Below are 20,820 nucleotides of genomic sequence, written 5' to 3'. Positions count from 1 at the left end.
GGAAGGGGGAAGGGCAGACAGAGGCATATTTGTGGGCTCATGGTAACCCTTTCTACCACTGTCAGCTGAGTGAGTCAAGGCCTCAGAAAATAAAGCAGGTTTTCATCAAGGTTTGAGGAGTGCCCTATTCCAAAAAGAACTTAAATGGAACAGAACTGCATATAATATTTTATGATAAAATAAATACAACTAAGTCATAAAAATAAGACGAGCAATCAGGTTTGCAAGGCATGATGGATCCCAGGGTGCGCTTAGTAACAAAAAAAGCATGCCATAAAGTATTTGCCCGTGGTGGGCCCCTGATTTAGTTTTAGGGAGCTTCCTCTTTCTTTTCTTTCTTTTTTTTTTTTTTAATATATTTTATTGATTTTTTACAGAGAGGAAGGGAGAGGGATAGAGAGTCAGAAACATCGATGAGAGAGAAACATCGATCAGCTGCCTCCTGCACACCTCCTACTGGGGATGTGCCCGCAACCAAGGTACGTGCCCTTGACCGGAATCGAACCTGGGACCTTTCAGTCCGCAGGCCGACGCTCTATCCACTGAGCCAAACCGGTTTTGGCTGGAGCTTCCTCTTTCTGGCAACTCAGTCCAAGAAAGAGATTTTATTAGTGACACATTCACAGTGTCCACGAAGTAAGCACAGACCAAGTGCCCAGGGAGAGCACCACCACTCCTGACGCTGAGGGCAGAGAGAACCAGCCTCCGTTACATCTGCAGGTTGTATGGTTTCTGATCATCCCTTGCTGTTCAGTGTGAACTAGAGGTGTTATGCTAAACTTCATTTCACCAAACGCAATTTTATGGAGTTGGCAGGGGAGAGGCGCTAAAAAAATCAACGTTTAGTGCAAAATCAAAGGGAGTCAATACAGAAAGAAAAATCCGTGACAATCTCTTTTTTATTTAGGTGCATATTACCAGATACTAGATTCGCTAGGACGTTTTGGGAACTACGCCACATTTTGGAATAACTGAATTACAGAAATTTGACACTGTAAGGGACTTCAGTAACCAGCTCCCCACCACCCCTCTTTTTTTCTTAGATGAAGAAATGAAGGCTCAGCGAGGCTAGGTAATTTCAAGGTTGCACAGTGATTAGCAGTGGATCTGGGGACCAGAATATGCATTTCCTGCATCTCAGCCTATTGCATTTGGACATCAAAGGATGCTTAAAAGTCTAAGTTTGGACTCAAGCTTTCAGAGGTCATTAAAATCATGTTACTTGTAAAAAGACTTTTTTTTTTAATCCTCACACAAGGATGTATATTTTTTATGGATTTTTTTGGGGGGCGGGGGGAGAGAGGAAGGGAGAGAGAGAGAAACATAGATGTGAGAGAGACATCGATTGGTTGCCTCCCTTATGAGCCCTGACTGGGGATCAAACCTGCAACCTATCTGCCCTGAACAGTAATTGAACCCACAACCTTTTGGTGTATGGCACAGTGCTCCAATCACCTGAGCCACCCAGCCAGGGCAAAAAGCTTTGTTTTAAGCATTCAGTTGGGTGCAGACAGTTAAATGCAGAATGGAGTTGCTTTTCCTGCAAACAGGTCATTTTTCTATTATTATCTTGTACCTGCTGAAGATCAGATTTTTTCTAACTGCCTTATTGTTCTATTCCCAGAATTGGTTAGAAGGACCTTGTTATATATAAACACTGTCTTTGTGTTGGTGCCAGGGAGAACATTCTTGTAGATGTAAGAACATTTGCTCTTCACAAGATTTGAAAAGAGCAGAGGAGTATTCTTTTTTGCCTGGTTCATTCCTTTATGAAAGAATTATTTCTATGATGATCTTTCTTTGGAGAACTCAAAGTGACATGTTTGCCTTTATATTCCGGAGCAAGGACTCAGAAGACAAGATTTTATCCTTTGTAGAAAAGCAATCACTTTAGAGTTTAAAACAGAATTAGGCCGAGTAGAAAATATCAAATTATCTCAGATCACGCATCCTTTTAATTGAAAACATTTCTTTTCTAAATGAACATTTGGAAAAAGGATTCAGGCGATGTCCTCTTACATGATTTGAGTGGAGGCAGAATTGCAGCACTTAAAAAATTGCATTCAGGTCATCTTTATTTCTTCCCTATTGCTGCCGGCTCTGAGTTTATTTTTCTGGTAGTGTTTCTGATCCCCAAAGCTCTTTAAAAGGGGGCATTATTTTATTCCCAAATCTGTGCCTCCGTTTCCTATGGAGAGGCTGCATAGATCCCTAAAGTCACCAAAACAAGTTCCCAGCAAATAGGTGTGACCACTGTACACAGGATAAACCAAAGAACGAAGGAGAGCCGTGTAAGAATGGGAACAAAGTGGGCATTCCCATAGGTCAGAGGGGACCAGACTTGGTTTTTATTGCCCATCTTCAGCTCGGCAACAGTCTCATTCTGATCCCCTGCCCATCCAAAGGAGCATCCGTGGGGGTCCATTGTGGTGGAATAGAAGCATCACTTGAATACTAAAAAGCCTGTGTTTGGGGGATTTTTATCAGAGTCCCGATTTTAGTGGAAGGACAGTGATACATGTGTTGGTATAAAAAAGTAAAATTTCAGGTCTGTCCATTTATATCACCCAAATCGCCTACATTCAGAGTGGTTGAAGTATATGACCTGCTTACTCAGCTATTTTTACATCATTTCCAATTTCCTGGATTTAATTATATTATTTAAAAGTTTTTAGTCATTCATTAAAAGAAACACACACACACACACAAAATCCCCACATGATTTGTTGAGGCCCTAGTATGTGCCAGGCTGTGTAACTTAAGAAATGATTTAGCACTTGTAAAAACTAATTTTAAATATTATTTACAGGCAACATGACAAGCACTAATGCTGGTGGTAATTCAAAGAGAAAGCCGGTTTTGTAGGATGATTGCAGCTATATAAAAATGGGGCAGATCAGGTATGGAACCAGGGAAATGAAAACTTTTACATTAGGTTTGAGCGGTTATAGAAGAGTTTTATTTTTTTTTATTTTTATTTTTTTTTATAGAAGAGTTTTAAAAATAATTACCATTTTTATTAACTTTTAAAGGAAACAAATATAAATTTAAATATACCATTCAAGCAAGAGAATTCTGAATAATTCAAGTTATTAGAATTGTCGCCTGTGTTCTTCATTCCTGTATCTACAATGCCTAGCCTACAGTTTGGCACATAAAGGTTTTGCCAATCTTTGCTGAGTGAAGGAATTCAAGTCCAAAAAAATTACAGATCCTGCCGAAACCAGTTTGGCTCAGTGGATAGAGTGTCGGCCTGCGGACTGAAAGGTCCCGGGTTCGATTCCGGTCAAGGGCATGTATCTTGGTTGCGGGCACATCCCCAGTGGGAGGTGTGCAGGAGGCAGCTGATCGATGCTTCTCTGTCATCGATGTTTCTAGCTTTCTATCCCTCTCTCTTCCTCTCTGTGAAATATCAATAAAATATATTTTTAAAAAAAAATTAAAAAAAAAATTACAGATCCTTTCTTAATTTGGAGTGATCGCCTCATCGGTTGGTCTGATTTTCACAAAGGCCAGTCTGGCATTTGCCTTGCATGTAGCCGGCAACACTGTAACTGATCCTTCATTCTCTTTGTATTATTTATAGGAATATTTTGCACCATTTCCCTCTGCACTTACGCTGCCAGCATCTCCTACGATTTGCACCGCCTCCCGAAGCTGATTTACAGCCTGCCCGATGACGTGGAACACGGCTACAGCTGGTCCATCTTTTGCGCCTGGTGCAGCTTAGGCTTTATTGTGGCAGCTGGAGGTCTCTGCATCGCTTACCCATTCATTAGCCGGACCAAGATTGCACAGCTCAAGTCTGGCAGGGACTCCACCGTATGACTGTCCACACTCACGTTCGCCGCTCGGTGGCCCGTCCACAGGGCAGACGACTCCTGAGGGGAACGGAGTGGAGTTCGCATCAGGATCCCAAGCACAAAGCGGTCTTTTACATTCCAGCCTATTGCCTGCCAGCCGTTTCTGGATGACTGATACAAAGTCATGCAAAACCTCCCCACCTTCCTAAGGACAAGACTACTGTGGATTCAAGTGCTTTAATGACTACGTGTGCTTTGACTGTGAGGAATAGGGAGCCAGTGCCACGGAACACGTCTAGGTTTTAGACAAAGAGGAGGTTGTAGTGGAAGAATCTGTATGATTGCCACTTACCGCAGAAAGTTTGTATATAACAATTACCTGAGAGTCATTCCTATTTGCAAAAGGATTCATAACAAAGCAAGTATAATTTTCTTGTCATTGGACCATGCTTGTTAAATTTTCATACAGCCTCTTCAGAACTTGTCCTGATGGGGTCTCGTTGTGTCAGCACCAAATGTCTGTGGACGTTCCTTGTCACAGGAGGATTCTTCTTCTGTTGCCTTATTTATTTTTTAATTGAAGTCTCTTCTCCGTCTTTGTACTGGAATCAAAACCATAAGGAAAACAGATCAGCTGTGTAAGAGCTATTTCGTGACACTATGCAGTATTGTTTGAAGTCCTATCTGTTGTCCACCCGCGGTCTCTTTACGTAACTGATTTCTGCATTAAATGACTGCCCCCTTGTTAATCTGGGCGTGTTTTCCGGTCTTTCAGCCGTGGCAGCACGCTGCCCAGCCGTACAGACAGATGGGAACCTCGTTCTAATAAGACTGTCACTAAGCCTTTCTAATCACTCCATTTCGATTAGGTTGGCCATTGTGATTTATCTTTTGTATGTAGCAACCACACACTTGCTATGAAAAAAGAAGATGTCATTAAAAATATTTTTAAATATATTTTTTATTGAGTTCAGAGAGGAAGGGAGAGGGAGAGAGAGGTAGAAACATCAATGATGAGAACCATGGATTGTCTGCCTCCTGCAAGCCCCCTACTGGGATGGAGCCCAAAACCTGTGCATGTGCCCTGACCAGGAATTGAACTGTGATTTCCTGGTTCATAGGTCAACACTCAACCCATTGAGTCACACCAGCCGGGCTGAAAAAAAGTTTTTAAACCTTAGCATAGTATTTTAAATCGTGCTTCCCCCCCACCCCCACCCCCTTCCTCTCTCTTTCTTTACCATCTGCCTGGTATTTAGCCAGTATTGAGGATACAGGTTCTCTGCCTTTCTCTCTGGACCACCTAGACCAGTAGATTTCAACCTTGGCTGCCCATCAGAGTCATCTATTCCTTCAATTGCACCTACACTGGACCCCACCCCAGACCAATTGACTCAGAATGTCTGCAGCTGGGCCTGAGTATTATTGAAAAAACATCGCAGATAATTCTGAGGAGCAGGTGGGATTGAGAGCCACTGTTCTGCGCCACAGCGGAAGTTACCGCCTCAGCCGCTAACATTTATTTACCTCTTACGATGTGCCAGTAACCAGGCCTGGTTTTTTCCAGGCGTGACTTCATGTAATCCTCTCCATCTCTAAGGTAGGTACTCTCATTCCATTTTCCTAGTGAGGAAGCTGAGGATGAGACTCAGAATGCTCGCTTCATTTTTCCTCAGTCCTTTCCCTGCGTGTGGATGTAGGACAAACGGTCTAAATCCTTCCATTGTGTTTCCTTATCTTTAACTGGAAGGGTGGACACTAGCTCACTGCTAAGCTTTCCTCTTCACTCCAACATTATCCTCTATCCTCTACACAATGTGTAATAAAAATGCTCTTTAAAACAGGAGGAAATGCCCTATCCAGAAGTAAGACACTCTTGAGTGTTTAATTTCAGAAAAGATACAGTTTTCCTTCTTTTCAAACACTGATTCGGTACTCATAAAAGGCTAACGATAGTCTACCCCCCTCCCCTGACAAATAAAGCCTGATTTTCAAGTGACAGTGCTTGGAAGAGGTTAGATGACCCCAGAGACTACACGAGCGCTCGCCAAGGCCTTGTGGGTATGATCCCTGGCCATCTTGCAGGCCTGTTCAATAAACCCGTCCCTGTGTGAGATCAGAGATATACAGCACGGAGCAGTTATTTTTATTTATGACTTATATGGGAAATTCTCAAAGCAGGAGAGCTGTTTCTTTGAAGTCTTCTTTACAGATCCCCATAGAAGATGTCGAGACTCTTGAACATTTATATTCCAACCACCGAAGCAGTGTCTGAGTGACTGACTTTTGAAGTGTCTGAGAAGCTTCCTAGGGGCTGGGGGTGAGAATGGAAGAAAGCCTCGGAGGGAAGGAGGTGGGAGGGTTCACGCACCAGAAAGATTTGCCCAGAAGCGGGGAGAGTTCAGTTAGGATTCAAACATGCGCTGGCAAGAACAGAGCCTCTCTGCCTTCCAGCCAGAGCGAGCTCCGAGCAAGGAGCGGCGTGCCCACGGTTTCTGCCTTTCTATTTACTGTCAGGAAGTGTGATCAGATGTTGCCAAAGCCTACCGTTTGGCCCCCCAGTCCTTGGGCTGCTCTTAGGGTTATTTTCTTAATTAGCTTTCGAATGAAGACGATTGAAATGGCCGCTGCAGTCCTGCGTGGGGCAGAATAATTTATTGAGACGGTTTGTTTTTCTCCTTCTGTTCTCTCTGTCCCACCCCTAGTTGCACGCCTGTAGCCAGACTGTATTTCTTTGCCTCGGGGTTTTTTTTGTTTGTTTGTTTGCCCGATAGAAAGCAGAGGCAGCTGAGCTCATTGAAGTGAGGATACAGTAGGTCTGGGAGGGAGGCCAAGCCTGAGGACTGACTGTGGGCTAGCAGAGCTCAAGGGCATCCCAGAGACTGGAAAGAGAAAAGGGTGGCAACCCCGAGCCTAGGTGGGCCTCATGCCCGGTGATGTGACAGTATCAGTGAGGCAGGATAGTGGGATGCCAGGAGAATTTTTGACAAGTCAGAACAGGGAAACTGAGACAGGTGGTTAGACAAATGGGGCCAGACAAGTCAAACAATTGACAGCCAGTTAGGAAATCACAAGATCTTATCTCCCCTAAACCAAGGACACTTGGGAGCAAATAATTTGCACTTCTCCTCCCTAACCAGAGTGTAAATAGACAACAGAGACCTAATTAGTACCATTGGTGGCAGCCAAACCCATGGACTGATAAAGGGGGGGGGGGGCGGTGAAATAACGAAACAAAACAATTAGAACCAAACAAATGCAAGATACAGGCAGAGCTGACCAGAAAATGACCCTGGTCCCTCTATGCATGCATTTTGGTACATCAACATGTAATTTAAAAACACACCTGGAAAACTGATGAATAATCTGCCGAGACCACTAATTCCCCCCACCCCCACCCCAGTGTTTCTACCCAAAAAAGGGCGATAGAAGCCTTAAAGGATGTCAGTGTGGGCTTTCTCTGGAGCATGCCCACGCCTTTTCTTTCTCCTAAACTCTAAGAATCCCCACGAGACTTGCAACCAGGGGAGCAATGGGCAGTGGTAGCTTGTCCCGGGCTCACCCCCCGAACCTGTCTCCCAGGCCCCTTTTCTCTGACGTTTCTAGGGAGCCAAAGCAGCCCCACCTAGGCTCTGCGTCTTCTATCTCCGGCCCTTCCTTTGTTTCACTCTCCCCGCTTTAATAAAGGCTCTCTCCAAATCACCTGGACTCATGTTGTAAAATCTCTCCTGCACAAAGTCAAGAACCTACACATCACAGGCCAGCCCAAGGCATAACCGCTCTGGGCCTGGTCCCTTTCTGGGGATGTCAGGACCTCAGAGAAATGGCTGTGTGGGGTGTCCAAGGATGCTGGGCCTTTGGCACAAGGGCTCTCATGCCCCAGCTGTGAGCAGTGGGTTGGGAGGGACCAAGCCGTGGAATAAAGGGTTTCTCAGTGATAGCCAGTCTGTCTGACCCTCAGAAGGCCCAGAGACATTGACACAACTATGCATGTGTGCCCTTAATGATAATTGAGGGCAAATTCCCCCATTGCTGCACGATAGAGCTTTGACTAGAAAGTGGATTTACAGAACTCCTAGGATTGTAAACTAAGAAGCATGTCCACCTGCCATATATAGACAACATTTACCAAAAAAAAAAAAAAAAAAAAAAAAAAAGAGGGCTTTCCTATAGGCCCACAGGCCCCTCCTTATAACAATGTCTTTCTTGGTTTGTTTGCTGCCTACTCTGAGGGAACCCTCCCACCTCCTTCTTCAGAGCACCATGGACCCTTGATAGTCCAGAGTCCAGGATGTGGGAAACCTACACAGAATGTCATTTCTCCATAAAAGTTACGATATCTTTCAACAAATATTTACTGAGTGCCCACCTTGTGCCAGGCACTTGGGAAACATCCAAAAAGCAAAACAGACAAGGGTCCTTGCCCTGGTGAAGTTTATTCTAATATAAAATGCACTGAAGTACAAGTGAAAAATGAGATCTTTCAAGCCCTCAATGTTTTCATAAATCCAGGATTCAAGTAAATTGACACAGTGAAATGTTTCTTTTGAATGACATTTTCCTTGGCGGTACATTTTATTTCATATATCTGCAGCATAAAGAGTACATGAAATTTTTTTTTTTACTCTCTTAAAGACTTCCCATTTGAAACTTAAACCTGAGAACGACAAAGGTATTCTGCACAGGTAAGCCTCAGTTACCTGAGTGAAAGGTGAAGAGGAACATGGGATCCTGGAGACTCAGGAGGCCACAAGGTAAAGGTCAACAACCCAATGGAGGCCAGTGCATGTGGATGCTAACGCCTCATCGCTGCCTCCAGGGCGTCGCTCCGGCTGTCTCTGCTGCTGGGGTCGCCCACTTCTCCTCTGCCTGGCTCATGCTGACTCTCCCCTGTGCCTCAGCTTCAGCACAACCCACCTGGAAGCCTGCCTTGAACATGCTACACTACATCCTAGTCACCTGTTCACCCCTAATGGGATCAAAGACCCTTGGAAGGTGGAAACTCTCCTGTTCATATATTGTCTCCAGAGCTTCGCCCTGGAAACCAATAGGTGCTCAGACATCTTTGTGGAACAAGTGCATGAATTCAGAGTCACAAAGATAAACTCTCCTCTTCCCTGGGCAGAACTCACTCCCTTAGCACCAATTTTAGGGAGCCCATAAAAAAATATACAGTAGTAAAATAGGCTAAATGGAATGAGAATATAGCGTGGTAAGCAAGTAAGCTTCGTTGGAATAATTAAAGGGGCTATTAACCCAAACTAACCCAGATATAACTTGAAATGTGTTATGAACTAAGCACTATGGAACATTTATTTGATGGCTCAAACAGCATTAAGTTAGTAACCCCAGTGTGGTTTTACACCTCAATTGAAAAGCTTTCCCATTTAGGTTCGGGTATGTTTTAAATCTCTAATTGGAATTCTGAAAGGACTGCTTCAAAAACGACTGCCTTTAAATGCAAAAAGCTCTACTGACCAAGAACTCATTTAAATTGAATTATTTGAATTTCTCCGGGCCCCTGTCCTTTGACCAGAAAGAGAGAAAGTTCTCCTTGCTGCAGGGCAATCACCAATGCTCAGAGATGCTCAGGGGACCCCATTGCATACCGGGAACATGGCTAGCCAATATAGTTCCTCTCTATATACAACCTATATTTTGCCAGCCTTCAAAGCAAGATTTCTAATTGTTTTTGAAACTATTGGAATATGTCTTCTTGAAGCTTCCGAGAGGAAAACAAATTGCTTGGCTATGACATAAGATAATTTTCTGACTTTATTGCCTAATTTTCCTCCATTAGCATGTAAGTTTTGTAAAATACTCCCTGCTATGTGTAAGGCCTTGGGCTACTCATGGGTTGCCCTCGGCGCTCTCCTGGAGTCTCTCTACAGACAGAAACTCAGCGGAGACCATGGGGCTGGAGTGGAGAGAGCAAGGGCAGTGGAATAGGTGAGGTTGCCAAGATAGGCCGAGGCTTGCTGACTGCTGTAAAAAAGCTGGGTTTTATTCTGGCAATGGAAAGCAGTGAAAGTGTTTAAAGAAGGACCATGGTGTGATCTGATTTCCACTTTAAGAAAGTCAATGTTGCCTGACTGGTGTGGCTTGGTGGTTGAGAGTTGACCCATGAACCAGGAGGTCACAGTTTAATTTATGGTCAGGGCACATGCCTGGGTTGTGGGCTCTATTCCAAGTATGGAACATGTAGTAGGCACCTGATCTACAAATCTCTCTCATCATTGATGTTTCTCTCTCTCTTTCTCCCTCTCCTTTTCTCTTTCTGAAATAAAAAAATCCTATATAATAAAAGGGTAATATGCAAATTGAACAGCAGAATGACCAGTCAATATGATGTGTGCTGACCACCAGGGGGCAGATGCTCAACACAGGAGCTGCCCCCAGCCCGCAGGCTCCAATTGCCAGATCAGAGCCTGCTGGCCAATGTCTCGGCCAACCTCTCGGTCCCTTCCCTCGGGTGGTAGGCTCTGATCACCCAGTGGTGAATGGGGAACCGGAGGTGGGTAGTGGCAGATGCGGGCGGTGCCATGCCAAGGCCCCTGCCCCGCCGGTTGCCCCACACACAGAGGGTGACTGGCAGTGGGGGGCAAGGCTGGCGAGCGGGCAGGAATGGACAACCTCTTGGTCCCTCCTTTCAGCCAGCAGGCTCCGATCGCCCGATGGGGAATGGGGAACAGGGATAGGTGGTGGTGGGGGGAGGGGGAGGGGGAAGGGAGGTGGGAGAGGGGGGGGAGGGATGGCCCTGATCGCAGGCCAGGCCTAGGGACTATATCTGTGCATGAATTTCATGCGCTGGGCCTCTAGTATACATATATATATATTTTTAAATGTCATTGTTGCACTGGATAGAGAATGGATTGGAAGAAGACAAGAATGGAGGTGAACAAGCTAGGTAGGAAGAGGGTGTTATAGAAATCCAGGCAACACAACTGGACTGAGAAGGTAGAGAGGAAGTGGAGAGAAGTGGGTGGATATATTTTCTAGATGGAATTGACAAGACCTGCTGGAAAATTAGAGGGAGAGATGGGGAGAAGGGTAGGGACATGATTTAAAATGACAACTAAGCAATTTTTAGAATTAGGTTATTTACTAAGGCAATTATGGCTCTTGTATAAAAGAGGGGATAAGATAACTTGGAAAAAAATATTAAGTTTCATGGTAAATCCAGTGTCTCATAGGATGACATTTATCCTTTATTGAGTGGAGCTCAGGGTTGAAAAGCTGTCATTGAGAATATGGTCCAATGACCCCAATGCTCCTTCTCTCTAACTTTTCCAACTGCCAGCCTCACCCTCTTTGGTTTCTAGTTGTTTTCCAGAAGCTACCTCTACCAGGGTTGGCAAGAAGGATTCAGCTTGAATGTGAATTTGGTCAGAATGTGACTGGGAAGATTTCAGCCCAGGCCTGGGGGAAAGAATGTAGTAATTATGAGTGAATGGGAAAGGCGGATGTCACACACGGCCCACCCCCAGCTTAAATCCCACCAGCTAGAGCCAGCCATGGGCAAACTACGGCCCGCAGGCCGGATTCGGCCCGTTCGGCTGTTCTATCCGGCCCGCGGAGCCGAAAGAGCAGAGGATTCTCTTGCTCTCCCCTCCTCTCCTTTACTTTGAATTTATATTAGTTCACACAAACACTCCATCCATGCTTTTGTTCCGGCCCTCCAGTCCAGTTTAAGAACCCATTGTGGCCCTCGAGTCAAAAAGTTTGCCCACCCCTGATAGACCATTGTCTGCTTTCATTAAGCCCCAATCATGTCTTAGGGCTGGTTTTGCCAACACTCACAAAATGCACAGACCACTTGCCTTATGATCTGCTTCACTTGCATGGCCAAGACTCTGATGATGCCACCACGGTGAGTGTGGGCTGTGAGGGTGCAGGAACTATACCCTCAGGCTCTTTAGGAAATGTTCTATCTGTGGAGTGCCGTCCTCTGGGAATTCTGGAAAGTGCATTGAAGCCTTGCTATAAGGGCTCATGGGGGCCTTGTTAAATCTTGTCCCAGACAAGGAGGTCTGGGACTCGTGCTCCCAGACCACAATAGGGCCGTCACAGTCACAACCAGAAGTCAAGCTCAGGACCTTTAGTCCTTGAATCATAAAACACCTTTTATTTTTATCCCCAAGGCTTTGCCCGTCAGTCATGTTGACTGTGATGATAGCACAAATACTTGCGTTAGAAACTTGGCCATGACTGAACTAAACTTCACTCAGCTGCGTGGCTTCAGTGGGCCTCAAACTCATCCCTCACAGGTAATTCACATCACATCTTATCACACCTGTTGAAGCTGTTAACCATAAGAATGCAAAAGGAATCCAGAGACCAGCATTAATTGTTAAGGTCTTTTCATTTCTCCCTAACCCTTAGTTTTCCATGTTAGTTCTCTAGACTCTATTGGGTGCTCAAAACAAACACACAACACACACCTCTCTTTTAAAGCACTTGATTCTAAGAGGATGGTGCGAGAGACCCATTCCTGTCAATTCCTAGGTCTCCTTCATTCTTGTAAAGGTTAGATACAAAGAAATGGAAAAGAAAGCCCTCATTCTCAAGTCCTCTCCAGTTCTGTCCCTTGGCATTGATGAGAAGCCCAAGGGACTGACTCCACGTTTCCTCTGTGACTCTCCCAAGCCACGCTCTTTACACACACCCCTACTTTATGGATGGAGAACTAAGGCTCACAGAGGTTACATAACCTTCCCTCGGGCACTAAGTGGCAGAGCCAAGGTTTGGATTCTGGCCTGTTCACTCCAATCGCTCCACTTTCTCGGGTAAAAGATCCGGATCACTTACCTGAGACCCAGGAAAAATACCAATAGTGCATTTTAAAACAATGTCTGAGCTTATTTCTCAAAATTGTATACATCTAGATAGCTTCACATTCCTCTTCATTTTTCATGGTTCCCCTTGGAAGTTACTGCTTTGCAGTTTGTAATCAAGCTGCTTTGTTTCTAAACCGGAGCACACACGGCCCTTTGGAATTCTGTAAAGAATGCCAGACCTATTTTTATAAGCACAGAACCTCTCCTTATGTGGCTGACCTTCAGGAGACCCTGTACTCTGCAGTAGCCTAAAGGTATGACAGCAATTTTAATTAACTTCTTGGCACTCCCCCTCCAGAGCATTTTAAGAAATTCCCATGTCACCAGGGCTGCTGAAAGATTAATATTTAAGTGGGTAGGTCTTCCTTACTTTGCCCTGTGAAAGCATTCCTGTTGGCTTTTAAAAAACTATTAAATGAAAGCTATTATTAAAAAAAAAAGGAGGCTAGATCACTTTGTGGTTAGAGAGAGAATGAGAACTCAGAGACTCGTGGATTTTAGTCCTGGTTAGTGACTGTCTTCCTGCGTGGTCCTGAAAGTCTCATCTCTTCCTAATCTCTGGAGACGATCATGGGCTGATGTGCCTTCTGGGGGTGTTGGTGATCACCCTACATTTAAAAAGCCCACAAAATGCTTTGAACACCTCTGTATAAGCTTTCTATTTTTTCCTCCAAATTGCACATGAATTTAAAAAAAAATGCAGTATGTAAATTACACACACAGTGTAATAAAGCCATCTGATGTTGAGTCGATGCAAGGCATCTTCCCAGTTTTTTTGTTATGCATCAAGAAGACTACTTCATTTTATATTTCTCTTTGAGAGATGGATTGCTAATGCAATGACTTAACAAAACAAAACCTCAAGGCAGGGAGGTATCTGAAGGTTCTGACTGTCATTCCTGTCAACAATGGAGGACACTGAGACTGAGCATTAACCAGGGTCTCTCAGACTGTCTCTAGCAAGGTGTCTAACTCCCCAGCCGATGCGCTAACCAGGGTTTGATGGGCTAACCAGGGTTTGAGGTTGGCATAAATAAGTATCTGTACTCCTGCAAACATATCAATGGAGCAGCAGCCCCTGCTTTATGTGCCTCTGCTGTGACTACAGTAAATCACTCGCATACCAACATGTCTCTCACATAAAATGGACCCGGGAATTGAAACTAAACCAACTGTGAAAAGTAAACCGGGGGAGATAAAACACGTGATTAATGCGGTATTGATTTTAAAGAATGAGCCAGTTCTTAAAAAATTTTCCCAATAAAGTAACAGTTTAAAGGGTGTTCACAGGAGTGGAGAATGGTTTTTAAGAGAATCGAAGTGAAGTGAGCTGGAGTAAGGCTGCTCAGGGGTAGAGAGCCACCGGGAGCCACATGGGTCCACATGGAGAGGGACTGGTGGACTCCCTCACACAAACTTATCAAAGCCCCCACAGAAAAACAGGTACTGCAGGAAGCCAGATGAGTGAGGAATGAAACGGGTTAAGCTGAAATTGAGTACAATTTCATTAGTTTTTAAAGCAATCAGCCTGTGGGTCTGTGATACGCCTACACAATCACAAAGGGTGTCACAGAAAATGTCAAGCTTTTACCTAGTAATGACTGAGCAACTGGTTCTCTGTTGCATGATTCCACAGGTTTCAATGTCACAGAGGAAAAAAGGGAAAAGAAATCTTCCTTTGGGGATTAACAGTTGCAAATGTTTTATTTTTTCCTTTGTGACACTGGAATTCATAAATTTGATCAAAACGAGAGGGAACTCAGTCTAGCATCCTGGGACTTTCAGTCTCTGTTCATTTGGTTGGCAGGAGACCATGAGAAGTAATCTGCATGTGGTTTGTTTATCTGACCTATACTGAGTGCCTAGTATATGCCAGAGACTGACTTCAGTGCAGGGGACAATCAGTGAGCAAACCAAGAAAGCCATTCCCCTTCAGAGCTATCATTGTAATGCAAAGAGACAGACAATAAGCAAACGTTTGTGGTGCTAGAAGGAGAAATGGAGACCTCTAGAATAGCATGTGAAGGGTGAGGGGATGGTTCATTTAGATAGGGAGGCCAGGGATGGCCTTGCTAATAAGGGACATTTGAACAGAGAGTCTGAGCAATGCAGGTATGTGGAAAAGTGTCCAGGGGAGAGGGGACAACAAGGACAAAGGCTTGATATGGGTCTGAGCTGTGTATATTCCATGGTCAGCAAGGGGGCAGAACAAAAGGGAGAGTGTCAGAGATGAAATTAGAGGGGGATCAAGAGCCAGATCAAGACTTAGAGTTTTATTCTGAGTAAAATGAAAAGTGATTGGAGGATTTTGAGCGGGAACGTGATATGACTTACAGAAAAACAATAACTAAAAATCCTCTGGCCCAGTGAATTAATTTCCCTCAGTTCCCATGTTAATACCCAGTGTTAGGGTTTTGGCTGGTGATGTGGGCTATGAAAGAATTCACAACTGAGGGAAGAGATAGATTCAGAGAGGAAGTTTATTTTACTTTCCCCAAAGGGAGAAGGCCTGTGCATTGCTAATCAATATAAGGGCAAGAAAACAAAGGGCAGCTTCCCCTTTTAAGCCCTGGTTGTTGCTAAGCAACAAGGAAGGGACAGGAACCCTGGGCTGAAGTTGAGCAGACATCAGGGGGGGTTGTCTTGAAAAGTTTGCTTTGTAGGAAACAGTCCAGGAAGATGTCCTAGGGAGGCGTCTTATCAGTGTTTTTCCCAAGCCTGTAAAACATGCTTAGAGCAAAAGTTATGAAGAGTTCAAAGGAGGCTTGTTTGAAGGGGAGAGGGAAGGGAACTTTTTACTAACTAGAGACTCCTTGGTGTGAATTATCCCTGAGTTGTAAAAACAGCAGGGGAAAGGGGAATGCAAGAATGTAGCCTTGAAAGTAGCTTGTCTTGTCTTGCAGTTTGAGTCAGAGAAGCTAACAATCTTGGGGTTCAATTACCAGGTGCTTGTGGAAGGCCTCAGCAAGGAAAGAAAGGCCCTTTTTTTCTGTCCTAGCACCCAGAGTCCAGGACTGGGCATTTGGGGCCCCTTGACAGAATACATGGTTAATATGCATGCTCTTCCAAGCTAAACTCAATCTCAAACAGTACAGACATCTCAAGGGTAGGAGTCACAAAAGGGCAGCCAGAGGAATGACCATTAAAAGGTAGAAATAAAGTGTAAGAGACAGGGGGGCAGGCAGAAAGGGGACCCAGAGTAATTGCTCTCATTTGTCACACCCTTGAGAAGGCAGTTCCTGCTGAAGGAACTTGATGAAAACTGACAATATTAAATGACTGGCACTCAGGTGGCAAACTTACACTTCCGATCTCCTGAATGAGCCTGTCTGACTTAAAGCTAAGCTCTTCAAGTACCTAGGCAAGTTTTCAGTTGTTTCTTTAAACTCCCAACAAGTCCCTTACTTTTTACTCTTATTTTCCTGGGCTCTGCTCATCTTTCTCTGTCAAGCTTTTTTATTTTTTATTTTTGAGAGGGGTGTCATCCCTCCATTTCCAGAAGTCAGAAATAATCCTATCTCTCACATACTTGGACTTCCGACTGGCACCTTCCCATCCCTGCTTTCCTCTTCCTAAAAAGCCAACACAGCAGCATTTCCAGCAAAACCAGTTTACTAAGGAGCATCCCCAGAGCCTGACACATAGCAAAATATTCAGTAAATGCTTGATAGCTGAATGAATGAAAGAGTAAATGAACGAGTGAAAGAATGAGAGAATGGAAAAGGCCAGAAATGCTAGGGGAAAGTGGTGTTTGTATAATAAGCATAAAAATACTTACCTGAGATTTCTCAATTACCAGGATATCTTTCTGAAGACCTTGCATCTCACCTAATTTTAGCCCAAAGGCTTTCTTGCACAGCTCCTTGAACAATTATATTTCTCTGGTATCTAAGTGAGGGGCTCCTCTTGAAGATCAATGTATTTTGAATCCTTGATGAGACTTAGCATTCTTATGGAGAAAGTCGCTGTCTCCTTGACAGCTATCTCTAGCGTGACTTTCTTCCGAGTGTCCCTTTGATTCACTGTCCTCAGATCGGCAGGCATTGGTTCTCTTCTAACAGGAGCTGGTTTTAATTAGTTTGAAAAATACTAATTGTTCTTATGTGTCACACACACCTGGTGCCAAAGGAAAAATATTATAAAATACTCCAACTATAAGATAACCTTAAATTTTGGAAAATTGTCCCAAAGCTTTTTTGTCTTATGTACTTGATATTAAAGATATTCCAGCCGAAACTAAAGCCATGACTTAATTCTATGAAATACACTGAGATAATTAGAACCACTGCCTCTAATGATCTCCACCACTGTCATTTGAGTCACTGAAGAAACGTGTTTTTCTACCTGCCGTTTGCTGCCTCTTGGTTACATACACAAAGGTGTTCATCCCCGTACATATTATTTCTTCTTAAAGATGTAAGGCTTGCCAGGGGTGGGCAAACTTTTTGACTCGAGGGCCACAATGGGTTCTTAAACTGGACCGGAGGGCCGGAACGAAAGCATGGATGGAGTGTTTGTGTGAACTAATATAAATTCAAAGTAAAGGAGCGGAGGGGAGAGCAAGAGAACCCTCAGTTCTTTTGGCTCCGCGGGCCGGATAGAACAGCCGAATGGGCTGGATCTGGCCCGCGGGCCGTAGTTTGCCCACGGTTGGCTTAGACACAGAATTAAAAGAAAAATGTATTGTTCAAAGTCTTTGTAAGACCAAAACATTAAAAGTACTTTGGAGGGGGCACTCCACGGAGCATGAAATAGGCCTGCACAAAAGAGTGTGCTTCAGTAACCCAGGTGTGTGGGACAGGGTGTCCAGCTACAATGAACAGAATCTACTCCAGGAAGATTAGCAACAAAGGGGTTGATTTAAAAATATGTTAAGATGTTCAAGAGGGCGAGCAAACAAGTCTGGGTGGCTATCTGAGCAGAAACACCATCCAACCATATGACCCATTGCAGCCTCTGCTAGGCACTCACACCATAGCGTGCCCCATTGATGGTGAGCCCTAAATGCTGCTCTGTCCCTGCTGACCCAAAGGCCAGATGCTTCGGCTGTCACCCTTCCAGAAACTGGGTCCCATTACGGTGCCCGCTTAGAGGTGATCTGGTTAATAGGTGATCTGGCAACAGGTACCCCTCCCACTTTCACCCATTGGCCCTTTATTCTGACTTTGAGAAAGAGCACCATCTATTGGTCGCTGGGTCATAGTACACCTAGCATCTTGTAGGGAGGCATCTCACCCTCAAGGAATTCTCTCTCTGCTGGCACAATAAATGGAGTGCTTAATGAGCTGTTCCACCAAGCCACAGGGCCCTCTGTTCCAGGCAAGCCTGACTATTGTCTCACATCACTGTAGGTGAACTCTGGTGAGAAGCATTGTTGCGTGGAAGGAAATAATAGTGAATAAGGCAATTTGGTAAGTCCATGAAAGGTGTTGCTGACCTGAGAATCCAAATCAAGAAAGCGTAGTTTTTCCAGTGAGGACAAATCATTGCCCTCTCCACAGGGAAGAGTCTCCACTACAATTTCCCTCCTGGATGTGGTGTTATAACAAGTCTGAGTTAGTTACTGCTGCTGAAAATTAACCAGCCTTGGTGAGGAGAAGTCCTCATTGGGCCAAAGCATTCTCTCTGTCCCTGAAACCATGGCCACTTTGTTCATGAGGCCACTGAGCGAGGGTGGCTGGGGAAAGGGAAAGACACAGGCAGGCAATCTTCTTCCTACACACTTAGACCTCCCCCACAGTGGGAACTCTTAACAATTCGTGGGACACAAATATCCTTCCATACTTGGGCCTGTTCTCAGATGTCCATTCATAGTCCTCTTCCTCAGACATCCTTTATGTTGCTGACCATCCTTTCAGACAGGCAGCTAGTGTCCATGACATGGGGAGCATCCGCCTCTCAGGCCTTCTCTCCTTCAGCAAAGTGTACCGTGTGGACCACTCTCAGTTCTCCCTGGGAAGGTTTCATTTGCCCACTGTCCCTCAGCCCGTGGGGGCCGAAATTCCCCAGCAGTTAAATTCCAGCAAAACTTGCAGAGCTGTCTGTAAACCAGATTTGACTTTTTACCTCCTTGGCAAACTGCTCATTGGGAATTCCCTGTGAGACAATGGTCCTGAGGGAGGGTAGCACTGAGGCAGGCAGGAGGCACATCGCAGGATACCATGCTGACGGCTCCAGCATATCACCAGGACCTTAGGGCACCTGGAGCTCAGTGCTGACATATTCCATTTCCACCTGAAGAGGGCGTGATGCAGGGCTGGGCCCATTGAATTTTTGGCTTGGTAGATCAAATCACTCCCAGTTCAAGATAGGTAGTTTAGCGTCCTGCAGTCAAGCCCTCAAAAGCAAGCCCCAGGAGCAGGTCAAAGATTAGTATTTCCAAAAGGAGAATAATTACTTGCATAAGAGCGCTTGGCTTTGCTCCAAAAGCTGAGGCTGCAGCTGTACTTCCTCTATTAGGACTCGCTGCAGGCTCCACACAGCATTCATGGTCAGCTACAGACATTCTGAGACTTCCCAGGTCATTAAGGGCAAAAATGCAGAGCTGCTTACAATGGGCTGGACCAGCTGGAGAGCCCTCTCTGGCCCAGGCCTCCATTAAAAGTAAATGAGTCAGAGCAGCAAACCCAAAGGTGACATAGATTTTCAAATGCCAAAGAGTTCCATCAAGCATCTGCAGTAGCACTAAGAGCTGCAGTTCCTACAAAGATATGGTGTTGCTTTTGTTTGGCTATTTTGGGTTGAGAGCAAAGCCTTAAGGAGGATGACCTTGACCCTCCAATCATGGACACCCTTCCTCTATGGGTTGGAAGCTACTGTGGGGATTCTGCAATTGCCGAGTGGAGCTGTTCCCACTTAGACTTAGGAACTGGGGAAATTACCACATAATTTTTCACTGAGAAAATGGAAGCAGTCAGAAGAGAACTTGCAGTCTACCTTCACCACATCTGCCCACCTTCCAGCATCTGCTCCCACTTGTGGTCTGTTCTACAATGCATGTTTCTGTAATGTTAACTCATATATTATGGCTCAGTCGGGGGATGATGTCACTGTAATGTGGAAATTGGGTGGGTTCATAAGTGACTTTTCCTCCCAGCACAATTAATGTTTTGTGCCACCAGATAAGAGCAGCTTAATGTGAGGGACACCTGTGGAGGAATTCAAATGAACAAGCTATAGAATGAGGTACTTTACACGATGCCTATTCACCGCATCTTCCTCTTCTTGGGTCAGGGTGGCCACAGGTTCTGTCTTGGAAGTGCTTATAGTGCAACTCAGCAGCTTCTACCCTTCCATCAGATTCTATCAAGCTGTCTTAGCCCCTTTCTTGGCAGTGAAATTATTTACTGATGTATTTATTATAAATATATCCGTGTTTAAATAATTATGGCAATTGGTGTTTTTGTTAGTACGAAGGTTGCAAAGTTAGGTAGATTTAGAACAGTCAGCTCCAACCTGATTTTTTCCATAAATTGTTATTTTTAGTGCATGAATTTGAGAATAAAAAAATTTTCAGGAGCACATTTATCATGTTATTGCAGAAATGCCTGTATACTGCCTTCCCACTCGTAACCATGGAGAAATTATTCATGCTCTTATCGAAAGCTTATTCCTTCTTGTGCAGACTGTGTTCTTCTTATTCAAGGACACTTCTGCAGCATTTATCATTTTTTCCTACTTCATCAGTTTTTCATCTTTCCTGGAACAGTCTTGTCAACATTAAAAAAAAAAATCATTGTCTTGATTCCACACACTACCAACATACTTCCTCCATTTTCTCTCTTTTTAGCAAAACTAGGTGAAAGGGTTGCCCATACTCCCTCCAGCTTTTTTCCTGTTTTGAACGTAATCAGGTCTGGTTTTGTTTCTTCTCCACTCCACCAAAACTCCCATTGTCAGGAATGACTTTCCCATTGTTTAAGCCAATGGTCAATTTCCTGTCCTTATGTGACTTAGATAGCTAGCAGTATTTAATAGTTCATCACTGTCTCTACCATATCCCTTGTTCATTTGCCTTCCAGGTAACCATTCTTGTTTTCCTCCTGCCTCAGTCATTCCTCCTCTGCTCCCAACCTCTTAGTGTTGGAGACACCCCTTTTTTCTCTCCCACACACAGTCCTGGGGTGATCCCATTCAGCTTCATGGCACCTACATGCTGAAAATCCCCAAATTTGTATCTC

At 44.5% G+C, this 20,820-nt stretch overlaps 1 protein-coding gene across 7 annotated transcripts in view; it reads left to right on the top strand.

Moving 5' to 3' along the window:
• Window positions 1-20,820, top strand: part of TMEM178A (transmembrane protein 178A) — a 74,319-nt gene that overhangs the window by 39,109 nt on the left and 14,390 nt on the right. For 5 of the 7 annotated variants that reach the window (XR_013961456.1, XR_013961457.1, XR_013961458.1 and 2 more), the window contains exons 4-5: window positions 3,587-5,403; window positions 8,439-8,557. Coding sequence is in view for 1 of the 7 variants with exons in the window: in XM_080684717.1 (XP_080540843.1) it covers window positions 3,587-3,828 (242 nt within the window). In the remaining 6 variants the exon portion in view is untranslated. Of the gene's footprint in view, window positions 1-3,586; window positions 7,934-8,438; window positions 8,575-20,820 lie in introns of those variants that run through there. The other 2 variants (XR_013961461.1, XM_080684717.1) reach the window with 2 other exon arrangements.

Source organism: Plecotus auritus (genome assembly GCF_963455305.1).
Source record: "Plecotus auritus genome assembly, chromosome: 8".
NCBI classification, from domain to species: Eukaryota; Metazoa; Chordata; class Mammalia; order Chiroptera; family Vespertilionidae; genus Plecotus; species Plecotus auritus.
This window is presented reverse-complemented; position numbering and strand designations above follow the sequence as displayed.